The sequence below is a fragment of the Topomyia yanbarensis genome, chromosome 3 (assembly GCF_030247195.1).
Source record: "Topomyia yanbarensis strain Yona2022 chromosome 3, ASM3024719v1, whole genome shotgun sequence".
NCBI classification, from domain to species: domain Eukaryota; kingdom Metazoa; phylum Arthropoda; class Insecta; order Diptera; family Culicidae; genus Topomyia; species Topomyia yanbarensis.
In genome coordinates, this window is record NC_080672.1 from 172,686,418 (window position 1) to 172,704,009 (window position 17,592).

At 39.8% G+C, this 17,592-nt stretch overlaps 2 protein-coding genes across 3 annotated transcripts in view; one reads left to right on the forward strand and one right to left on the reverse strand.

Annotated features, from left to right (window-relative positions):
- The first annotated feature begins 522 nt into the window (after positions 1–522).
- Positions 523–1,964, forward strand: LOC131687350 (GPN-loop GTPase 1). The gene is made up of 3 exons (XM_058971430.1): positions 523–873; positions 928–1,752; positions 1,848–1,964. The coding sequence occupies exons 1-3, from the start codon at positions 663–665 to the stop codon at positions 1,940–1,942; spliced, it is 1,131 nt and encodes a 376-aa protein (XP_058827413.1). The 5' UTR covers positions 523–662; the 3' UTR covers positions 1,943–1,964.
- A 1,216-nt stretch (positions 1,965–3,180) lies between these two features.
- LOC131687349 (nardilysin-like) overlaps positions 3,181–17,592 on the reverse strand; it is a 43,215-nt gene continuing 28,803 nt past the window's right edge. For both annotated transcript variants that reach the window (XM_058971429.1, XM_058971428.1), the window contains exons 6-11: positions 17,095–17,561; positions 4,803–5,073; positions 4,610–4,733; positions 4,389–4,549; positions 4,104–4,323; positions 3,181–4,044 (exon numbers count right to left, since the gene is read on the reverse strand). In XM_058971429.1, coding sequence (XP_058827412.1) covers positions 3,253–4,044; positions 4,104–4,323; positions 4,389–4,549; positions 4,610–4,733; positions 4,803–5,073; positions 17,095–17,561 — 2,035 coding nt within the window. In that variant the 3' untranslated portion in view covers positions 3,181–3,252. The remainder of the gene's footprint in view (positions 4,045–4,103; positions 4,324–4,388; positions 4,550–4,609; positions 4,734–4,802; positions 5,074–17,094; positions 17,562–17,592) is intronic.

Consider the following 17,592-nt stretch of genomic DNA (forward strand, 5'->3'; position numbering starts at 1 on the left):
TCTAGATCAAATTTATTTTTCTTTTGGTTACATTGTGGGATAACAACCTTTAGGAGCCCTACTCTTACGGCCGATTTCTTCACCTGGATGAAAACCGGTTTTCGTTGAAAACCTTTCGGCTTTCGGCGAATTGGCCACTAGCAAACTGAAAACTGGTTTTCATCGAAAACCGGTTTTCATCCAGTGAAGAAATTGGCCGTTGCAGTCACGTTACCCAGTGATTAAAATCAAATTTCCTTCTAATTACTAGGTGACGTAAGTGTGAGAATAGGGCCCCAGAAATCATTAGAGTTTTTCTAAGTGTACCTACTGGTGGGTAATGGAACTTAATGTCGTTTTTCTTGAAGCGAAACTTAGTCAGTTTCTAACCCCAACCAAAATGTATGAAGATGAACTGACAGTTAGAACCTGACTCAGTTTCGGGTTCAAGCGAAAACGCCATCAAATACAATATTTGTATTTGACGCCATAAGTGTGTAGGTACCGTGTTACTCAGATTTTTGAGTAGTTATAAATCAGCGTGCTTGGAACAAAAAAAAAACAATAATAGTTCATAAACAAGCTAAATTTATTTAGTAATTGGTAATGTAAATGACAATCAAGCGTGTATAATCTGCAAAAGGTGCTTTACACAAAAAGAACATTGTTTCGGAAATTCTGCAATGTCGACCAAGAATGTAAACATGCAAGTAGAAGACAATGAACCAGCCGCTACAAAACGCAAACCAATTTGCATGATTGTGCTCGGAATGGCTGGTTCCGGTAAAACAACATTCGTTCGTAAGCTAGCTCAATACAAAAATGAAGAACACAACCCGTATCTCGTCAATTTAGACCCTGCTTGCCGAGAAGTACCATTCCCCGTGAATATCGGTATGTATTGATATAATTCGTATAAAACGTTAACATACATTTTGAACTCCGTAGACATACGAGATACCATTAACTACAAAGAGGTTATGAAACAGTATAAACTCGGACCTAACGGAGGAATCGTGACCGCCCTTAATTTGTTCTCCACAAAGTTTGGCAAAGTGATTGAGTTGATCGAGCGGACAGAAGAGAAACACAAGTACTGCGTTATTGATACGCCGGGACAGATCGAGGTGTTTACCTGGTCCGCTTCGGGGACAATTATTACGGAAGCACTGGCAACAGCATTTCCGACGGTTGTTGTTTACGTGATGGACATTGTACGATCTACGAGTCCTACGACGTTTATGTCAAATATGCTGTATGCATGCTCTATTCTTTACAAGGCACGACTTCCTTTCATAATTGTGCTGAACAAAATCGATGTGCAGGAATTTTCTTTTGCCATCGAGTGGATGCAAGATTTTGAATCGTTCCAAGAAGCTTTAGAAAATGAGACAACGTATGTTAGTAATTTAACTCGGACAATGTCCCTTACTCTGGATGAGTTCTACCGAGACCTGAAGACATGCGGGGTTTCGTCACAAACTGGCATCGGGTTTGGGAAGTTTTTTCAACTTGTCGAGGAAGCTGCCAAAGAATACGAGAGCGATTACAAGGCCGAATATGACAAGTTACGAATCGAGAAAATGATCGAACAGAAACGAATGCAGGAGGAACAGCTAGCAAAAATCTCTCAGCAGGGGAAAGGCCAGGAGGTATCGCTTGTAAGTGAGCTAAGCAGTGGACGGGAACGGGCGGAGATTTATCTAAAACATCCAGGCAATGAAAGCTCGGAAGATGAGGAAGGTCACGAAGATGATGCTCCAGTGTGCCCAGGTGAGTATATATAGGGATTGTTCAAATTTAATTTTTTGATTATAATATGTTATGATACATTAACGAGGTGCTGAAAATATAATTTTTTTTCTCAGGTGACGATGAAGCAGAGGAAGCAAATTTCAGAGCATTTGTCAAAAAACACAAAGAAATAAATCAGGATACGTCGAGGAAACAATCTGGAAAATAAAGACCAAGCAAACAGTATCAAACAGGTTGTATTTTATTCAACAATTAAATAAGTAACATCATGGAAACAACAGGACCAGTAATTAGAATTGTATTTTTATAACAGGATAAACCTTTAATGTTTGTCCAAAACTACTGATATCGGTTATTGAGTTGCGTCCCAGATCATCCGTCGATAAGTAATGGATTGAAAAATCCCGTTCCAGATCTTCACAGTTGTCTACTTCGTTGGAAATTTTACTGCAAGGAACCGATTTTTCGTTACACCCAACTACTTGCACGGAACTTAAACTGAATTTGTCCGGCAGAGTTATAAACTTCTGCTCCGATAGTCAGGCTGCAATCAAGGCCCTTAGCTCAGACAAATCCCGGTCCAAGCTAGTGATCGCGTGCCGAATTCAAATCGAAGAACTAAGCATTGTCAACACTATCTACCTTGTCTGGGTGCCCGGACATTGCGGTATTATTGGAAATGAATGGGCTGACGAATTGGCCAGGGCAGGTTCAGCGATTGACTTCGTTGGTCCTGAGCCCGCGCTGCCAATTTCGACAAGCTGGATAAGGGAAAAAATACGGTCCTGGGCTTCGTCCGAGCACCGCAATTATTGGAGAAATCTACAAACGTGTCGCCAAACAAAGGCGTTTCTAGAACAACCATGTCCAATGGTTTCGAAAAATCTCTTACATTTTTCGAAGCTCCACTGCGGCATGCTGACCAGGTCTGCAAACTCAATTATCACATGGCAACTATTCAGCGCGCTGAGTCTTTTTCATGTGATCTTTGTGAATCCGAATACGGAACCTCATATCATCTGATATGCAACTGTCCAGCGGTAGCGCAATTGCGATTTCGTGTCTTCGGCCGTCCTTATATAGACGAAACCATGTTTGGACGACTGAAACTCAGAGACGTACTAAAGTTTCTTATCCAATGTGGTAAAGAGCTTTAGGCTTATTCGCAGGCAAGTTGAACTACTTGTGAGTTTAACTTACCTGTTGTTTATTTTTGTTTTGTGCTGTTATTTTTCCCACCCTTCCAATTCTACTTCCCCACACCTCCTTGTCCTTTCCTTCCGCTCAGGAAATGATGAAAACACACGGCATTCAATATATTCTGATTCCTGATTCCAGGTGACGATGAAGCAGAGGAAGCAAATTTCAGAGCATTTGTCAAAAAACACAAAGAAATAAATCAGGATACGTCGAGGAAACAATCGTCTGGAAAATAAAGACCAAGCAAACAGTATCAAACAGGTTGCATTTTATTCAACAATTAAATAAGTAACATCATGGAAACAACAGGACCAGTAATTAGAATTGTATTTTTATAACAGGATAAACCTTTAATGTTTGTCCAAAACTACTGATATCGGTTATTGAGTTGCGTCCCAGATCATCCGTCGATAAGTAATGGATTGAAAAATCCCGTTCCAGATCTTCACAGTTGTCTACTTCGTCGGAAATTTTACTGCAAGGAACCGATTTTTCGTTACACCCAACTACTTGCACGGAAAGCTTTCTCCGGTGTTTATTATCAAAAAGTAGCTGATTGTAGAATTCCATGATGTCAGACTTGGTCAGCCCCTCGATATGTTCCATTTCTAACTTGTTGCGGTTGAAAATATACTGTTCTGTTGTGATCTCTGCCCAATTCCGGTTCACTTCATTCTTCAACTCAGTATCGATGATTTGCTTACTTTTCAAAAGCGAGGTTTTTATTAGATCGAAATCCGATTCGGACATGCTATCCAGGATCTGGACAAATTTACTATTGAAATCCTCAATTCTTTCATCAATGTACTGGTAAGTAAATTTATCCTCTTGTGAGTAAACGGTAATTGAGAACCCTAAAACACCGAAATTGTCGCGCATCGTCGTTGAGACATCATAACCAAGTTGTTCCTTGGTGCGAAGAATGTCGAACAGTGGTTCTTCGATCAGCATTGTCAGCAGTTCCAATCGGGAATTCAGCATAGGTGTTGCAGGACCCACCTGGTAGAAATTCGTCGTCGCTGTGTTCACATCGTTATCGCGAAACGATTTAACGGTCAGGTAGTTGTTGCCTAATGGAATTTCGCGTGCTTTGGAGTCAATAAGGGTTCGCTAAAATTAGAGGTTTTTTTCGTTAACTTCTATTGGGAACTGAAACAAGCTATATTTACATTTTCAATTTTTCCGATATTTAAGCTTGTCAATATATCTGATATAATGTCTAGTGCGTTCTGTTTTTGTGAGTTTCCTTGTATGAGTGCCTGAACCCTGACATTTTGAAAGTATTTTCTAGAATATTCAATCAAGTCCTCGATCGTCAAATTCTTCAGCTCATTGAACCTCTCGAGTGTAGTCCAGAAAGTCTGCTGAACTATTTTCAATCGGATTTCCCTGGAATTGAAGTAAGTTTGATTGTTATTCGATCCGAAAATCCTTTTGAACAAGATTTAACTTACCGATTCAATTTGCTTGCTTTGATAATTTCATTGTAGTATGATTTAGCGAGTTTCTTTTTTATCACCTCGAACACATCAGGGTTGATATTGTTATCGAAACCTTGCATTGCCTTTGTTATTTCACTAACGACAATTGGCAACTTTTGATTGTATCCATCGACCTTGAGATTAAGAAGCTACTATTAACCATTGTCAAGGATGGAATCTCACAATAAAATTACCTTTAACACGATGCCTTTTTCAGCAGGGTAAATTTCATAATCCAATCCGGCTACCGATGCTGGATATAGCTCCTCAGCGATTTGAAATTTCAACACCGAACAATATAGACTTGATAGTGTTGCACTGTCAATGAAAAAATGAGTAGCAAATATCACTAGTTTTATTAATATAAGAGGTATCGCGAATGCTCACCTTTTTGGGCTCTGCAGCGACATCGGGGATACGAAATAGAAGTACATCATCGATATCGGTAGTTTGAATACGTTATCCTGTCGAAACCAGAGTTCGCATAATTCGTTCTCCAGGATTTTTTCCGGGAATGGTGGCGTTTGTGTCACACCCAAGTCGTTTTTGTCAGTTAAGATGGTAAAGTCCGTGCTGATGTAGTGATTTCTTTCCTGTAGCTGGAGTTCAGGTATGATTTTTGCGTTATTCCAGAGATCTTTCCACTCCTGAGGAACATCTATAAGTATGTAAAATAGTTGGAATGAATCGGTCCCAAGCTGTATCATTTGGATCTTCTTAATCTCGTACAATGATACGGTCTGCAACACTAAATTCAGCATTTCGGCTGCCGCTACTGTTAAAAGATACTTGCGATGCGCAACGTGCCAATTTTTGATAGCAAAGAGGATAATAATTATAAATTATTTGCTCTTACATTTCAAATATCCTTACTTCCTGTAGGTAAACATTTTTAAAAAAGCGGACCTGATTTTTTTTATTTATCTAAAATTGATTGGCTTAACTTCTAAAACCATAGCTTTGCCAAGCGAAAACATATGCACTAACCTAATCTTGTTTATAGATTGATGTCACATTCGATTTTAAAATCGGTAACTGCCACGAATAATTCTGTATCGCTCGCTTTTAGTAGTGTTTATATATCTGGCACTATGTGTTTTCTAAGGAGAATTCGTCATAACTTCTCTAGTTGGCCATCGAACCTTGCGCAGCTGAAAATTATATGATTCGAATCTGCTATTACAGACCCGCAGGACAACATGTCCTCATCAATTATCCCATTGCGACGCAAATGGGCAGGGAGTCGTGAATGGTTACTTATTAGTTTGTATAGTATTACCACTTGTCTTCTCGAGAGTTGCATGGTTTAAACGAAACCGTCGGTAGCAAGCTATGACAGAAACGACCTTTTTCCCCGGCCGTCCACGTTGCCTGCCATCGTTTTTGCACGAAACCTGTGAGGGAATGTGACGTCGAAGCTAGTGATGACATTATTCCCCTATGGGACGGAACCAACATGAAGATTGTTTGTGATCCTCTGGTTTTAGCTGAAAAAACTTCGCGTTTTATATCGAACCATGCTACTGGAACCGTTGAATTTGTTTTACAGTTATAAAGGCTACTACTTACACTGCTTAAACTGTCCGTCATTACAACGTACTTCGCCTTGGGTATCGATGTGATTTGTTGAATAGCTCTGCGAATAGGCAGCAATTAAGCCATGTACTTAGACACTGTTGAAGAAAGCTTTGTTTTTATAGATGGAATAGCGAAGTCATTCACTACGGCATAGACAACATCGTTGTTATCTTTGGATCCATCAGTATCGAATATTTTGAGGTTTCCATAGTGTTCTCTAAATCTTTTGTTAAAAATTTCAGATGCAGATACGTCGTGCTCTTGAGAAAGTAGATTCTTGATGGATAAAGGACGATTCAGACGATACATCAGCTTCCGTCAACGTTAACGGAACATCACCGTTCCGTCAGGATAAGTTAGATGCGTTTCTCTTGTTCCCGTTCACACGTGCCGTACATCAAAACGTTCCGTGCCGTTGATGTTGTGTGTGAATGCCTCCGTTTAACTGCATGTAGCTAATCTTTACGTTTCGTGCCAGAGATGGAAGCCTGATGTTACGTGTATCTCGTACTTATATCAACTTTTAGTCTCTTCAGTCTTATTTCCGAAGGGAACATGAAGCATGGCAAATTTAGCACGGTTTGGTGTACCGGATGAAACTCGTGAAACTGTAGAACCGCCTGGTTTATAGCTGTGGCATTACAGTTGTCGCGAATCGTCTGCGCTGCAAAGCGCTCTTATTACGACTCTAACGAAAGGCGTTTATTAATGGACCGTATTACCGCTGATTTACGTCGCAAGCCTAGTGCGATCAGGCCTTCTAAGACATCTAAGGAACCAGTATGAGTTGCTTTAGGGGATCGTAGGCATACTCGGATACACGCCCATTGAACTTGATCCAATATTAATGCATCTCGCTTTGTAATGTTTACCAGGAAGATGGCACCGTACTCTAATTTTGATCGCACACATGATTTGTAGATATTTAGAAATGCTGAGGGATGCGCATCCAAATGCTGGCTGGCTACACTGCACAAAAAGTTCACATATAGCATCGTACGCCTCTTCAGCGCTGAAATATGGAGACTTTTTTCAGTTATATGCATTCCCAACAGTTTCATCGAGTCCACACAAGTAACAATTGATCAATTGATACAAATTGACGATTTCTCTTCCAATTGTTTTCTTGAGCTAACCATAACACAACTTATAGTTGGGAAGACCTCCAAGCCCAGATCGGACACGCTTTGAATCATACTATCGATAGCACAGATACACGAACCGCTACTGAAATATCACCAGCGTAACCAACTTCAATAATTGTATTTGGAATGTTTTTCATTAACCGTGCTATGTAGATGTTAATAGCAGATAGGACTGAGCGGTGATCCTTGGGGAAGACCTTTCCACGTAGTCCTATATATCTTTCGAGAAGCCAAGGGAATGGAGACGATACGTTCTTCGAATAGCCTGTAGAAGGCACTGATGATACAGTTGAAAACATATGTCGTTCGATATTCCGAACCAACAGATTGACATCGACGTTGTCATAGGCACTCTTCAGGTCAATACTGCAAATGATCATGTGTTCTCGTTGCCGTAATGCTGCTGATGCCGGATGATGATCGATGAGGAGATGAAGCGTATCCATCGTCCCTTTACCCATGCGAAATCCACACATTTCGAGAGTTAGAAAATTGCTGCTCTCTATATACTGCTCTATCATTAGCTCATATATTTTACGGAAACAGGATGCCAAAGCGATTGGGCGAATCAATGACGTACTAGTTATGTCTTGACCTGGTTTCGGAATTGCCACTATCTAGAAGTTCTTCCAGTTCTGAGGTATGTCAGCACCGGCATGTACGCTGTTGTATATTCCCAGCAATGCCTTCACAGCACTAAACGGTAGCTGATTGAAGACAGATAGGGAACTCCGTCTATTCCCGGCGAAGAAACTTTACCAGATTTCAGCACGTTCTTTAAACCATGCATTGTCAAGAAGTTGGCTCTTGCTTGGTCGCTGCAGCTACAACTGGAAAATTGCATCAGATTTTTTTTGCGGTACTAGGAGCCAGTCGATCTAGCAATTCCTCAATCAGCGACTTTGATGTAGCTTGTCGATTACCAGAAGCCACACGCCCTTCGAATCTCCGTGCCATTTTCCACAGTGTATCAACGGAAGTGTTATCTATCTAAGAAGTTACAGAACCAGTGCCAATATTCAGTTTTGTTCTGCTTCGCCATAGATCGAAAAACACGTTCGGCTTCAGTGTGCTCATAATGTGCTTCAGCAGTCAAGAAGCGTTTCCAGAATAGGTAGCTCGTGTGAGTGCTGTGAATTCCTCGTCCCAGCATGGTTGCGATATTTTCGAAATGTTAGAAACTCGTTTCGGTATTACCGCCGAAAATTCATTAGCCTCCCAAACACACTCAAAGAAGCGCTCAAATGTTGGTTCGTCTGAAAAGTTGTCTATTCCCTCGTCAAGTTTATCGGTAAATTTGTTCCAGTCCATTTTTTTTAATTTATTGGCCTATAATGCTTTGTGATTAATGTTGTAGCAGATCCAAATATAATCGGGAATGATCACATGGTGATTTTTGAACTTCCCACGAAACGTCTCCGACGAAACAAACGTGATGTCGATTGAGCTCCATGACCAATTCGCATCGGAACAAGTCGGTTCACTGTTATTCAGGATTACCAAGTTACACGAATCCAGGGCCTGAGAAGGTAGCTCCGACGATTTTCCGATTGGTCGCCCCACAAGGGGTGTTTTGCGTTGAAATCTCCTGCTATTATGCAAGGTGAAGGTACGGATAACATAAAGCTCTCAAACTCGACTTGAGATTGATTATGTGTACATATACTGAAACTACCGTAATTTTTCCAGCGCTACAGCTGAACTGACAAGCTTTTTGTTGAATTACTGCTATTGATGTTATATTATAAGGAGTTGGATTGAACTCTCTACGTACTGCGAGTGCGACACACCTATTGAGTTTCTGGTATAATCTTTGCGGAAAATCACATGATGGGGGAGATTGAAATTTGTGTACCGATCAAAATGTGTCTCGCTCTCGCTGAGAACGGATCTAGGTCGTTTATAATATTTATAAGAGATGCGCGTTTGCTTAGTAAACCTCTACAGTTCCACTGTTAACATTGCAGTTAAATTGCATACTTTGATTAGGTCGATGTGACAAATTATCATAACCTTAGTGATGACAAATACTCTTGCACTTTGTTATTTACAACTGCCATGATTTTCCATCGGTGTGACCTGAAAATTGGTTTGACGACGTTCAGCATCTCTCCTTTTTTGTTGAGAAATTCTAGGGCATAGTTTATGATCGTTTGCACGATGTGAATAATTGCAATTCACACAGCGGGGTATAGATTGGTTACATTCATGTACAGAGCCAACCCAAGCAACACGGTATGTTGATAAGCTGTTTTTACAACACCAATGTTAAACATTAATTTGTGAAAATATTACTGCAGCAAGCGTTATTCAACTGTTATGCAATTAAAAAAGCGCAAGGGGTGGAGCTTATAGGCAACATGTTCATTTGTTCCGAATGAAGTACCAAGAATCATAATAACAACAAAGAGTGTTGCAATAATGCTAGCGATTGCTTTGAAAACAACTTTGTCGAAAGGAAATGAAACTTAATGTGTTTCATGAAATTGTTATGCAAACAGAGCATAAATATTATTCACATATGACAATATGATTAATGTGGGTGAAAATGTATAACCAATAAAAATGAATCGAGTAATTTTTGAAAATACTTTGATATTTTTAAAGGGCCTTAAAACAACGTTGATATAAACTCAATAAATTTTATACTTATTTTGTTAATTATTTACCGTACTCAGAGGACTGTGTTCAAATATAATTTTTTCGAGAGTAATCAAAAATTTGAAGCATATTAATGATGAAAATTTTGGGATCCGATCAAAAAATCTATACATATTAATTGTTCGTCAGCAACTTTTATAGAGAAAGAATTCATTCTATCAATAAATATGGCGATTGTTTATAAGTGTATCCAGAATCAAATTTGCTGACAAGTTAAATAATAATGTCATCTCCAGTTTTCGCGATGATGCTTGCAACAAAATTGTTTTAACTGTGCAGTAGAGTCACAAACACGTTGCAAAAAACATCAATAATATGTGTCAAAGTTGATTGTTTCAGAAAACATTAGCACTACAAATAAATAACTAAGGTGTAACGTGCAGCAGCTGTGTTTCACACATGCAACAGTCATGTTTTTTGCAATTCTGTTGTCATTGTAATGCAACATATAACTTTTATTGTTTTTCTAGAACATGTTGCAAGTGCTGCTTGGGACTTCATCGACACAGTTGTTACAACGGGGTGAGCTTTTACAGCTTTTTTTATCGTGTCCCAAGCGCCAGCGCTTGGGACATTGACAAATCGGGTACATATATTGTTTGATTGGGTTGCATCAATCAGTATAAGATGATTCCAGTCTTTGATCGGACCTGCAAAGTCCAAGTGAATTCAGCTCCAAACATCTCTTGAAAAACTCCACGGAAACAACTCGGCCTTTGGTGAAAATTTACTATAACACGCAAACTGTACAGCTTTTCACAGTTTTCTCGATATCTTCGTAGATCCATAGCCACGCTAGTCCTAGCAATGCTCTTACTCATAACCATGCCTAAATGCGATTTATGGATTTGGGAAAAAAAACCTTTTTCCTGATTCTATGATAACAACTCAATGCAATGCACTATCTGAGTGTCTAGTTAGACGATGTGTCCAAACTAACTTTTTTTTGTCTAACTAGTGCTAATCTGGGTACTAGTTTAGATACATCGTCTAACTAGACACCTAGATGTTGCTAGTTGCTGACGAAATGAATTCGAAACACAAAAAATAAAACTTAATTTAAGTTAGGTTTTGTGCCCTTAATGCGCAAAGTGGTTCAGTCCAATTTTCCCTTATGGGAATTTAAGATTGCATAATGCCAGGCGTTTGGCTCCCTAGCCAAAAGACAAGAGTTCGTTTTCGCTTTCTCGTCAGCAAACCTGAGCTTCTGTATTTGCTTCCCGGGACATCACTCGTGACAAGTCAATTGCTTTGAACGTTCACATGTGTCGTGTAAACCGTTTGGCTTTTTTGTGTCTAACTAGTGCTAATCTGGGTACTAGTTTAGATACGTCGTCTAACTAGACACCCAGATGGTGCTAGTTACTGACGAGATGAATTCGAAACACAAAAAATAAAACTTAACGTGGGACTTGCGATTATGGGCAGAATTCTTTTCTTCGGAAATTGGTAAGTTGTATTCATAATATCCGCTAGACCTTTGATAAATTTGGTATAACAATTTACTAGCCTTGCCAGTGCCCTAACCTCAGTTTATCTTCTCATCTCTTCACAAAGCAGAAGCACACCGCGCTACGCTATAGCAACCAGTGAAGCAAGCAAGCGCTTTGTTCAACATCCAGTACACAAGCAGTACTGTACCGTTAGGGGTGGGCGTAGCGTAGTTGGCAAATCGATTGCCTTGTACGCCGCGCACCTGGGTTCGAGTCCCGACACCGCACACAGGGTTAGAAATTTTCTATAAGAGACTTTTCTAACCCGAAGAGGCGAATGACCTTAAGGTTAAAACCTCTGTAATCGAAATAAAAAAAAGTGCTGCACCGTTGTTCCCGGCTATGTAGTGAAATGAGTCAGGCAAAGGAAACAAACTACGGGATGACACAATTTCGATTGATTTTAAGAAAATTCGTGTTAGACCAACAGTTCAGGAGGTGGAACAATCAGTAAAAGTTGAAATGAAACTTAATCTCGCGGAAGTGTCCTACATTCAGCTACACCACGTACAAAACTGGACTTTGATTACGTTTAGAAGTTTATCTCAGACAGTAAACTTAATTGGGAAGAGCAACATGTAATACTACGTCGCACATAATAATATCGGAACCAAGATCCCCGTGTCTATAGAAAATGGTATGGTGGATGTTCGTACAAATGACCTGGCATCGCGTACTAAAACATCATCATTACATCAAAGCCTTCCCGAGAAACTCGAACGCAGGGTTGTTAATCGATAATTAATCGTCATCGTCGATAACGTTAACCACCCGTCAACGTCATCGGAAACTCCGTTAACGATAATGTATCGTCGCCTTCATCGTCATCGTCGATAATTGTATCGTCGTTTTCATCGTCATCGTCGGTTCATCGGTTATCGCGATACATTTTGCGTTACTTTCCCGTTTATTGGGGTTGAAGTTGATGCGGTTAACTTTCAATTGTTTAGAATTAAATAACTATTGAAGGACATGTTGTTGGCAGTTGAAAATCAATAGTTTTGGACATTTTCTATGCACAGGGGTGGGGGGAGGGGGGGGGGGTCGACGATGTGTCAAAATGGAGTTTTTTGTCAACTTTTCGGGAGAGTTTTATATTGAAGGGAAAGTTATTGGCAGTTGACAATCAATAGTTTTGGACATTTTGAATACACAGGGGGTTCGACGATGTGTCAAATTGGATTTTTTCAACTATTGAGGAAAGTTTGTTATATTGAAGAAGTTATTGGTAAGTGAAAATCAATAGTTTTGGGCATTTTCAATGTACTGTCGGTGCATCAAAATAGATTTTTTTTCAACTTTTCGCGAACTTTTTATATTCAAGGGCAATCGATAGTTTTGGACATTTTCAATTCACACGAGGATCCAAATTGGCAAAAAGGTGAAAGAAATTCTTTGAACCACGAAAAACATTTTAGTTATAGTGTCTTCAGCAAAGTTTATTTATATTTTTTGCATTTAAAAAGTATTAGTTGGGTGATTAATTCCTCTAAAGCTGAGAAGAAAGTTTTTGCTTATGTTTATGAAAATAAAAAAAAAGTTCTTTGGCAAAGTTGTTGAGAATATCTTACTTCGCTGAAGAGACTATGTGTCTATCGGTCTATTTTAATTTACATTTGTGGAGATGTTTTTGATATACCCCTGAAAATTGCTTTTTTCAAAATACTTTTCCTGGTAATTTTGTAGAATTTCAAAACGTTCCAAGATGTTGTTCAGCATAAGAAAATACAGAATTTTTATAATGTAAGTTTATTTGTATCTCTTACAACTTAGAGGTTATCGAATGTTTTAGTGCCCAAAAAGCAATATTTTGGTATGGAAGCCGTAAATTTCCGCAGACGAATACCAATACGAATCTGTAAAACAAACACTATCAAAATCGTTTGGTGGGCTCTAGCTTACGTTCAAGTCAAATTCGAGTAAATTCCTACTTTAGCATATTTTTCTTATCTTAGAGATGCAAAATATACAAAAATAATAATACTGTACTGTAAGACCTCCTTAAGGAAATTTTTTACTAAATGATCAGAACGGGTTATGAGGCTTTGTCGAGGAACTAAAGAAGAATATTTTAACCGCTCCGGTTTATTAAAAAGAAAGAAAAAAAAATGTTAGTCCAGGTGTTTGCGTTTCGACTTCGTCTCTTCAGAACCAGCAAAAATATGTGCCGATTTCGTCAATGCCATCGTTTTATCAGCCTATAATTCGCCAAGGGGCTGATGAAAACGGGTCTTCACTGTATTCAAAGAACGAATAAAACTCTATTATGAGGCCGTACATAAATTACACTACATATTTAAGGGTAAAAGAAGGAAGCATGAAGCATCTTGTTACATAGTGGAGCGAAGAAACGGAGGAGGGGGCTAAAAGCTTCCTAACTAGAAAAAGAAATCAAACATTGGAAATATGTATATTCTCCTTTTCAAAATCCGAAATCTTCTGGTTTAAATCAAAAATTATAATAAAATCTGTTAATCACCACACGACTTAAATGTGTAGTGTAATTTGTGAATGGCCTAATAATAGTGGTTTAGTAGTTATTTCAATATATGTTTTTGCGTGCTAAAAATTACTAATCGCACAATAGCTCAAAATTTGTTTTCTTCATGGTCAAAACAATTTTGATCACCTTTTTACTGCTTGGAAACAATGTGCACCTGGGACTCTTCTGTGCACCAACTTACTCGAAAAGTTGAAAAAATTCAATTTTGACTCATCATCGGACCCTTCTGCGTATTGAAATGTCCAAAATTATTGATTTTCAATTGCCAACAACTTTCCCTTCAACATAATACATTTTCCCCCGAAAAGTTGAAATAATTTCATTTTGACGCATCGTCAGACCCCGCTGTGCATAGAAAATGTCCAAAACTATTGATTTTCAACTGCCAACAACATGTCCTTCAATAGGTATTTATTTCTAAACAATTGAAAGTTAACCGCATCAACTTCAACTCCAATAAACTGGAAAGTAACGCAAAATGTATCGCGATAACCGATGAACCGACGATGACGATGAAAGCGACGATACAATTATCGACGATGACGATGAAGGCGACGATACATTATCGTTAACGGAGTTTCCGATGACGATACATTATCGTTACCGAGTAACGTCGATAAATTATCGTGAAAAATGTATCGCATTAACAACCCTGCTCGAACGCCTGTTCAAGTCGGGTAATGTGATCGCTGTCTCCACATTCCATCTGCTCCCCACCGTAGATTTTTTGACACTTCTGTAGGACTTGTCGAATCGCGAATGGTTACACCGTAGCACCAGTAACAGCTGTTTGCTATTGCCCTACGAACTTCATTATTAATGGTGAAAGAATGTAGGAGAGCAACTTGCAGGCGGCGATCAACAAAGTGATTGCTCGGTAGTTGCAGCAACCCAGCTTATCGCGCTTTTGTAGACAAGACATACTACTCCCTCCATCGAACCCTCCAGTAAAATCACCTCCTCTTAGTTATTCGAACTCACCCAGTGGAGTGTTCTAGCCAATCATGTTTGAGTATTTTCTATTTCTCAACCATCCGATCTATTTCTGAATCTCCAATAGATCAGGTGCTGGGAATCCGTCATCGGCTGCGAGCGTCCCCAAGCTTATTCTTTTGTTACTCTCATCGTTTATTGTTTAGCCATTTAAATGTTCGTCATAATACAGCTTCCAGCTATCGTTCATCTCACACTCGTTAAAGAGAAGGTTCCCATTAGTGTATTACCACTCATCGTCAAACCAGTCATTTCCTCGATTTGGAGCATACGTTAGTTAAGGCCTCGCCAGTGCTACTTAAGCGTGTTCCTCCAGCCAATCTCAAGAGTAGCCCCGCCTGGTTGCTTCCGTTGGTAGCGCTGCCTCTAGCTGCTGCGCGTATTCCCCGGCAGCACGATAGTCTCGTAGCTGCTCGATCTTGAGTATTGACAGCCGTGTTCGACGAGTGTTGCACACCGTCGACTGTTTTAAGTGTATGAAGGTCGCTACTAGCTAGTGATTCGAAGCTATGCTGGCACTACGGTGGGTTCGAATATTAGGAGTCTTTTTTGTTCTTAGTTGGACTTGGGGATACCTTTGCAGGAGGAAGAAGGCGCTACAAACTACAAACTTCATCGAGAGGCTGCAAAATTCTTGCATTATTGATGGTTGTTATTTATAACGGTGTGCAAACTATCCGGTCCGATCACCGGTTTATACATTTCCTCCCGGCCTGTCCGAGGGTTCATTTCGCTGATGACGTGCTTACAACTATCAGTTGTCCTAGATACGCTCCAGCTGCGCAAAAAATGCGCTTTTTCTTGTCCTCGTGCCTCGCTTCGTTAGGGCAGTGCACGTTGATATTGCTGTAGTTGATAAAAGAGGTTTCCATACTACACACATTCTTTCACTGCCTACCACTTGATTACGCGTTGGTGGTGTATCTTACTCGCTACGATCTGGTAGAACACACCCGCTCGGTGCCCGCTTTCCACACCTCCTGCCTCGCTAAGCAAAGTTACAGTAATGCTACAACTTCGAAATTGCGAGTTTGCAGCCCGTCGTACATAATTCGGTCGAACTCTAGGAACCCAAGCGACTTGCTGTTCTATGTTCCAAAATCCCGGCCATAATCTTCTGGGCAGCTTGTTGGGCCTGCAACATCCCCCTGTCTCGTCGGAGAAGCGCCGTGTGGAGTTTCTTTGTTGTCCATCACCCCACATAACTGCCATTTAGTTCTGCCTACCGTAGGATTGAAGTATCCATGTAAGTATCTTCATGTGCATAAAATTTACTATAAATGTATTATGATATAGGATTATCTATAAAAGTATTGTGGTGGATCAGATTCATGGTAGATTTGCTCGAAAAAGTTATTTTTGTATGGGTTTTGTAAATATTGGAGCGAAACTACTCTGAGTCGTGAACCAAAGACGAAAGCAGAATTAACAGCTGTAACAGTTCAAAAGTTACTTTGTATAATCTTAAATCGCTTTACTGCGCGTTGGTCCGCTCAACGTTAGAATATTGTTCGGCTGTTTGGAATCCGTACGAACAGAACGGGATTGACAGAATCGAGGCTGTTCAACGCAGGTTCATACGCGATTTCAGCTGCCGAGCTATGAAACCGTTGCCAGCTAATACACCTCGATACACTCAGCATTCGGAGGGACTGCTCTCAAGCCTTGTTCGTCTTGGACTTACTCTTTGCCAGAGTGGATTGCCCTACAATCCTCGGACGTCTGGATCTTCAAGCACGCGTTCGAGCTCTACGTAATAACTCTCTTCTGCGAGTTCCGTTCAGGAGAACCAACTATGGTTGCCAGAGCGCTGTTACCGGACTCCAGCGAATTTGACTTCAACCGGACGCGGAATGCGATAAAAGCGAAAATGTTGGCAATTTTAAAATGTAACTAGTTTAAGAAACCACCATTGGGGCCAAGGGCCTGTTGGTGAAGGTAATAAACATAAACATAATACAGCTTCTGTACCAAAACATTTTTTACGTTTCAATTGAAGAGTTTTAACTGTAGTGTTATTAACCTTTTTGTTATAATAATTTTTAATCCTATGAGCAGGGGCTGGAAATCGAACCGAGCCCAAGTAACAATTGAAGTATTATAGTACGCTATAAGTTCAATCTAAGTTTTATTAGTGGCTATAAAACTATCATAAAACAACAATTGTTACCAGGCAGGTGAGATGCGTATAATACAATCGAGTTACGCTATGCCCGTTCCCTAAAATATTGATTCCATAACCACCGACTATGGAGTGCTGGACATTTTTTTCGCTAGTTAAATATTGACACAAAACATTAGCTTACCTCTCTCAGCATATTCCGTTCCGAACCACTTTTCCTGCTTGTCATACATGATTCCCTTGTACGGCTTGGATGAAGAGATCATAATATTGAAGTTTGGTAAATTCAAATTATCTATAACATCTTGTATTTCCTTAGCGTTATATTGGAAGTATAGCTCCGACCCTGTAATAATATCCTTCGAGGGATAATACCGCATGTTAACCACCAACTCTTCCACATTATCGCTGGCATCTTTCTCTTTGCGGTAACGAAATGAGGTTGCCTCAATCTCCTTAAGTTCATTGTACAGCCACTCTACTGGGCCAGTCTTTTTCAGCAGTCTGATGTAGGAATAGATCGCCTGCAGAATTTCGTCTATGTTATCTAAGCCCTTATCAGTCATTGTCACAGACACTGAGAACAGCGTAAAGAGAGAGTTCTTTTCAAAGCCATAACTGGCTCCTGTTTGTACATCCGACGCTAATGTTCTGATAATAAAAATCATGTACAGTGTGTTTC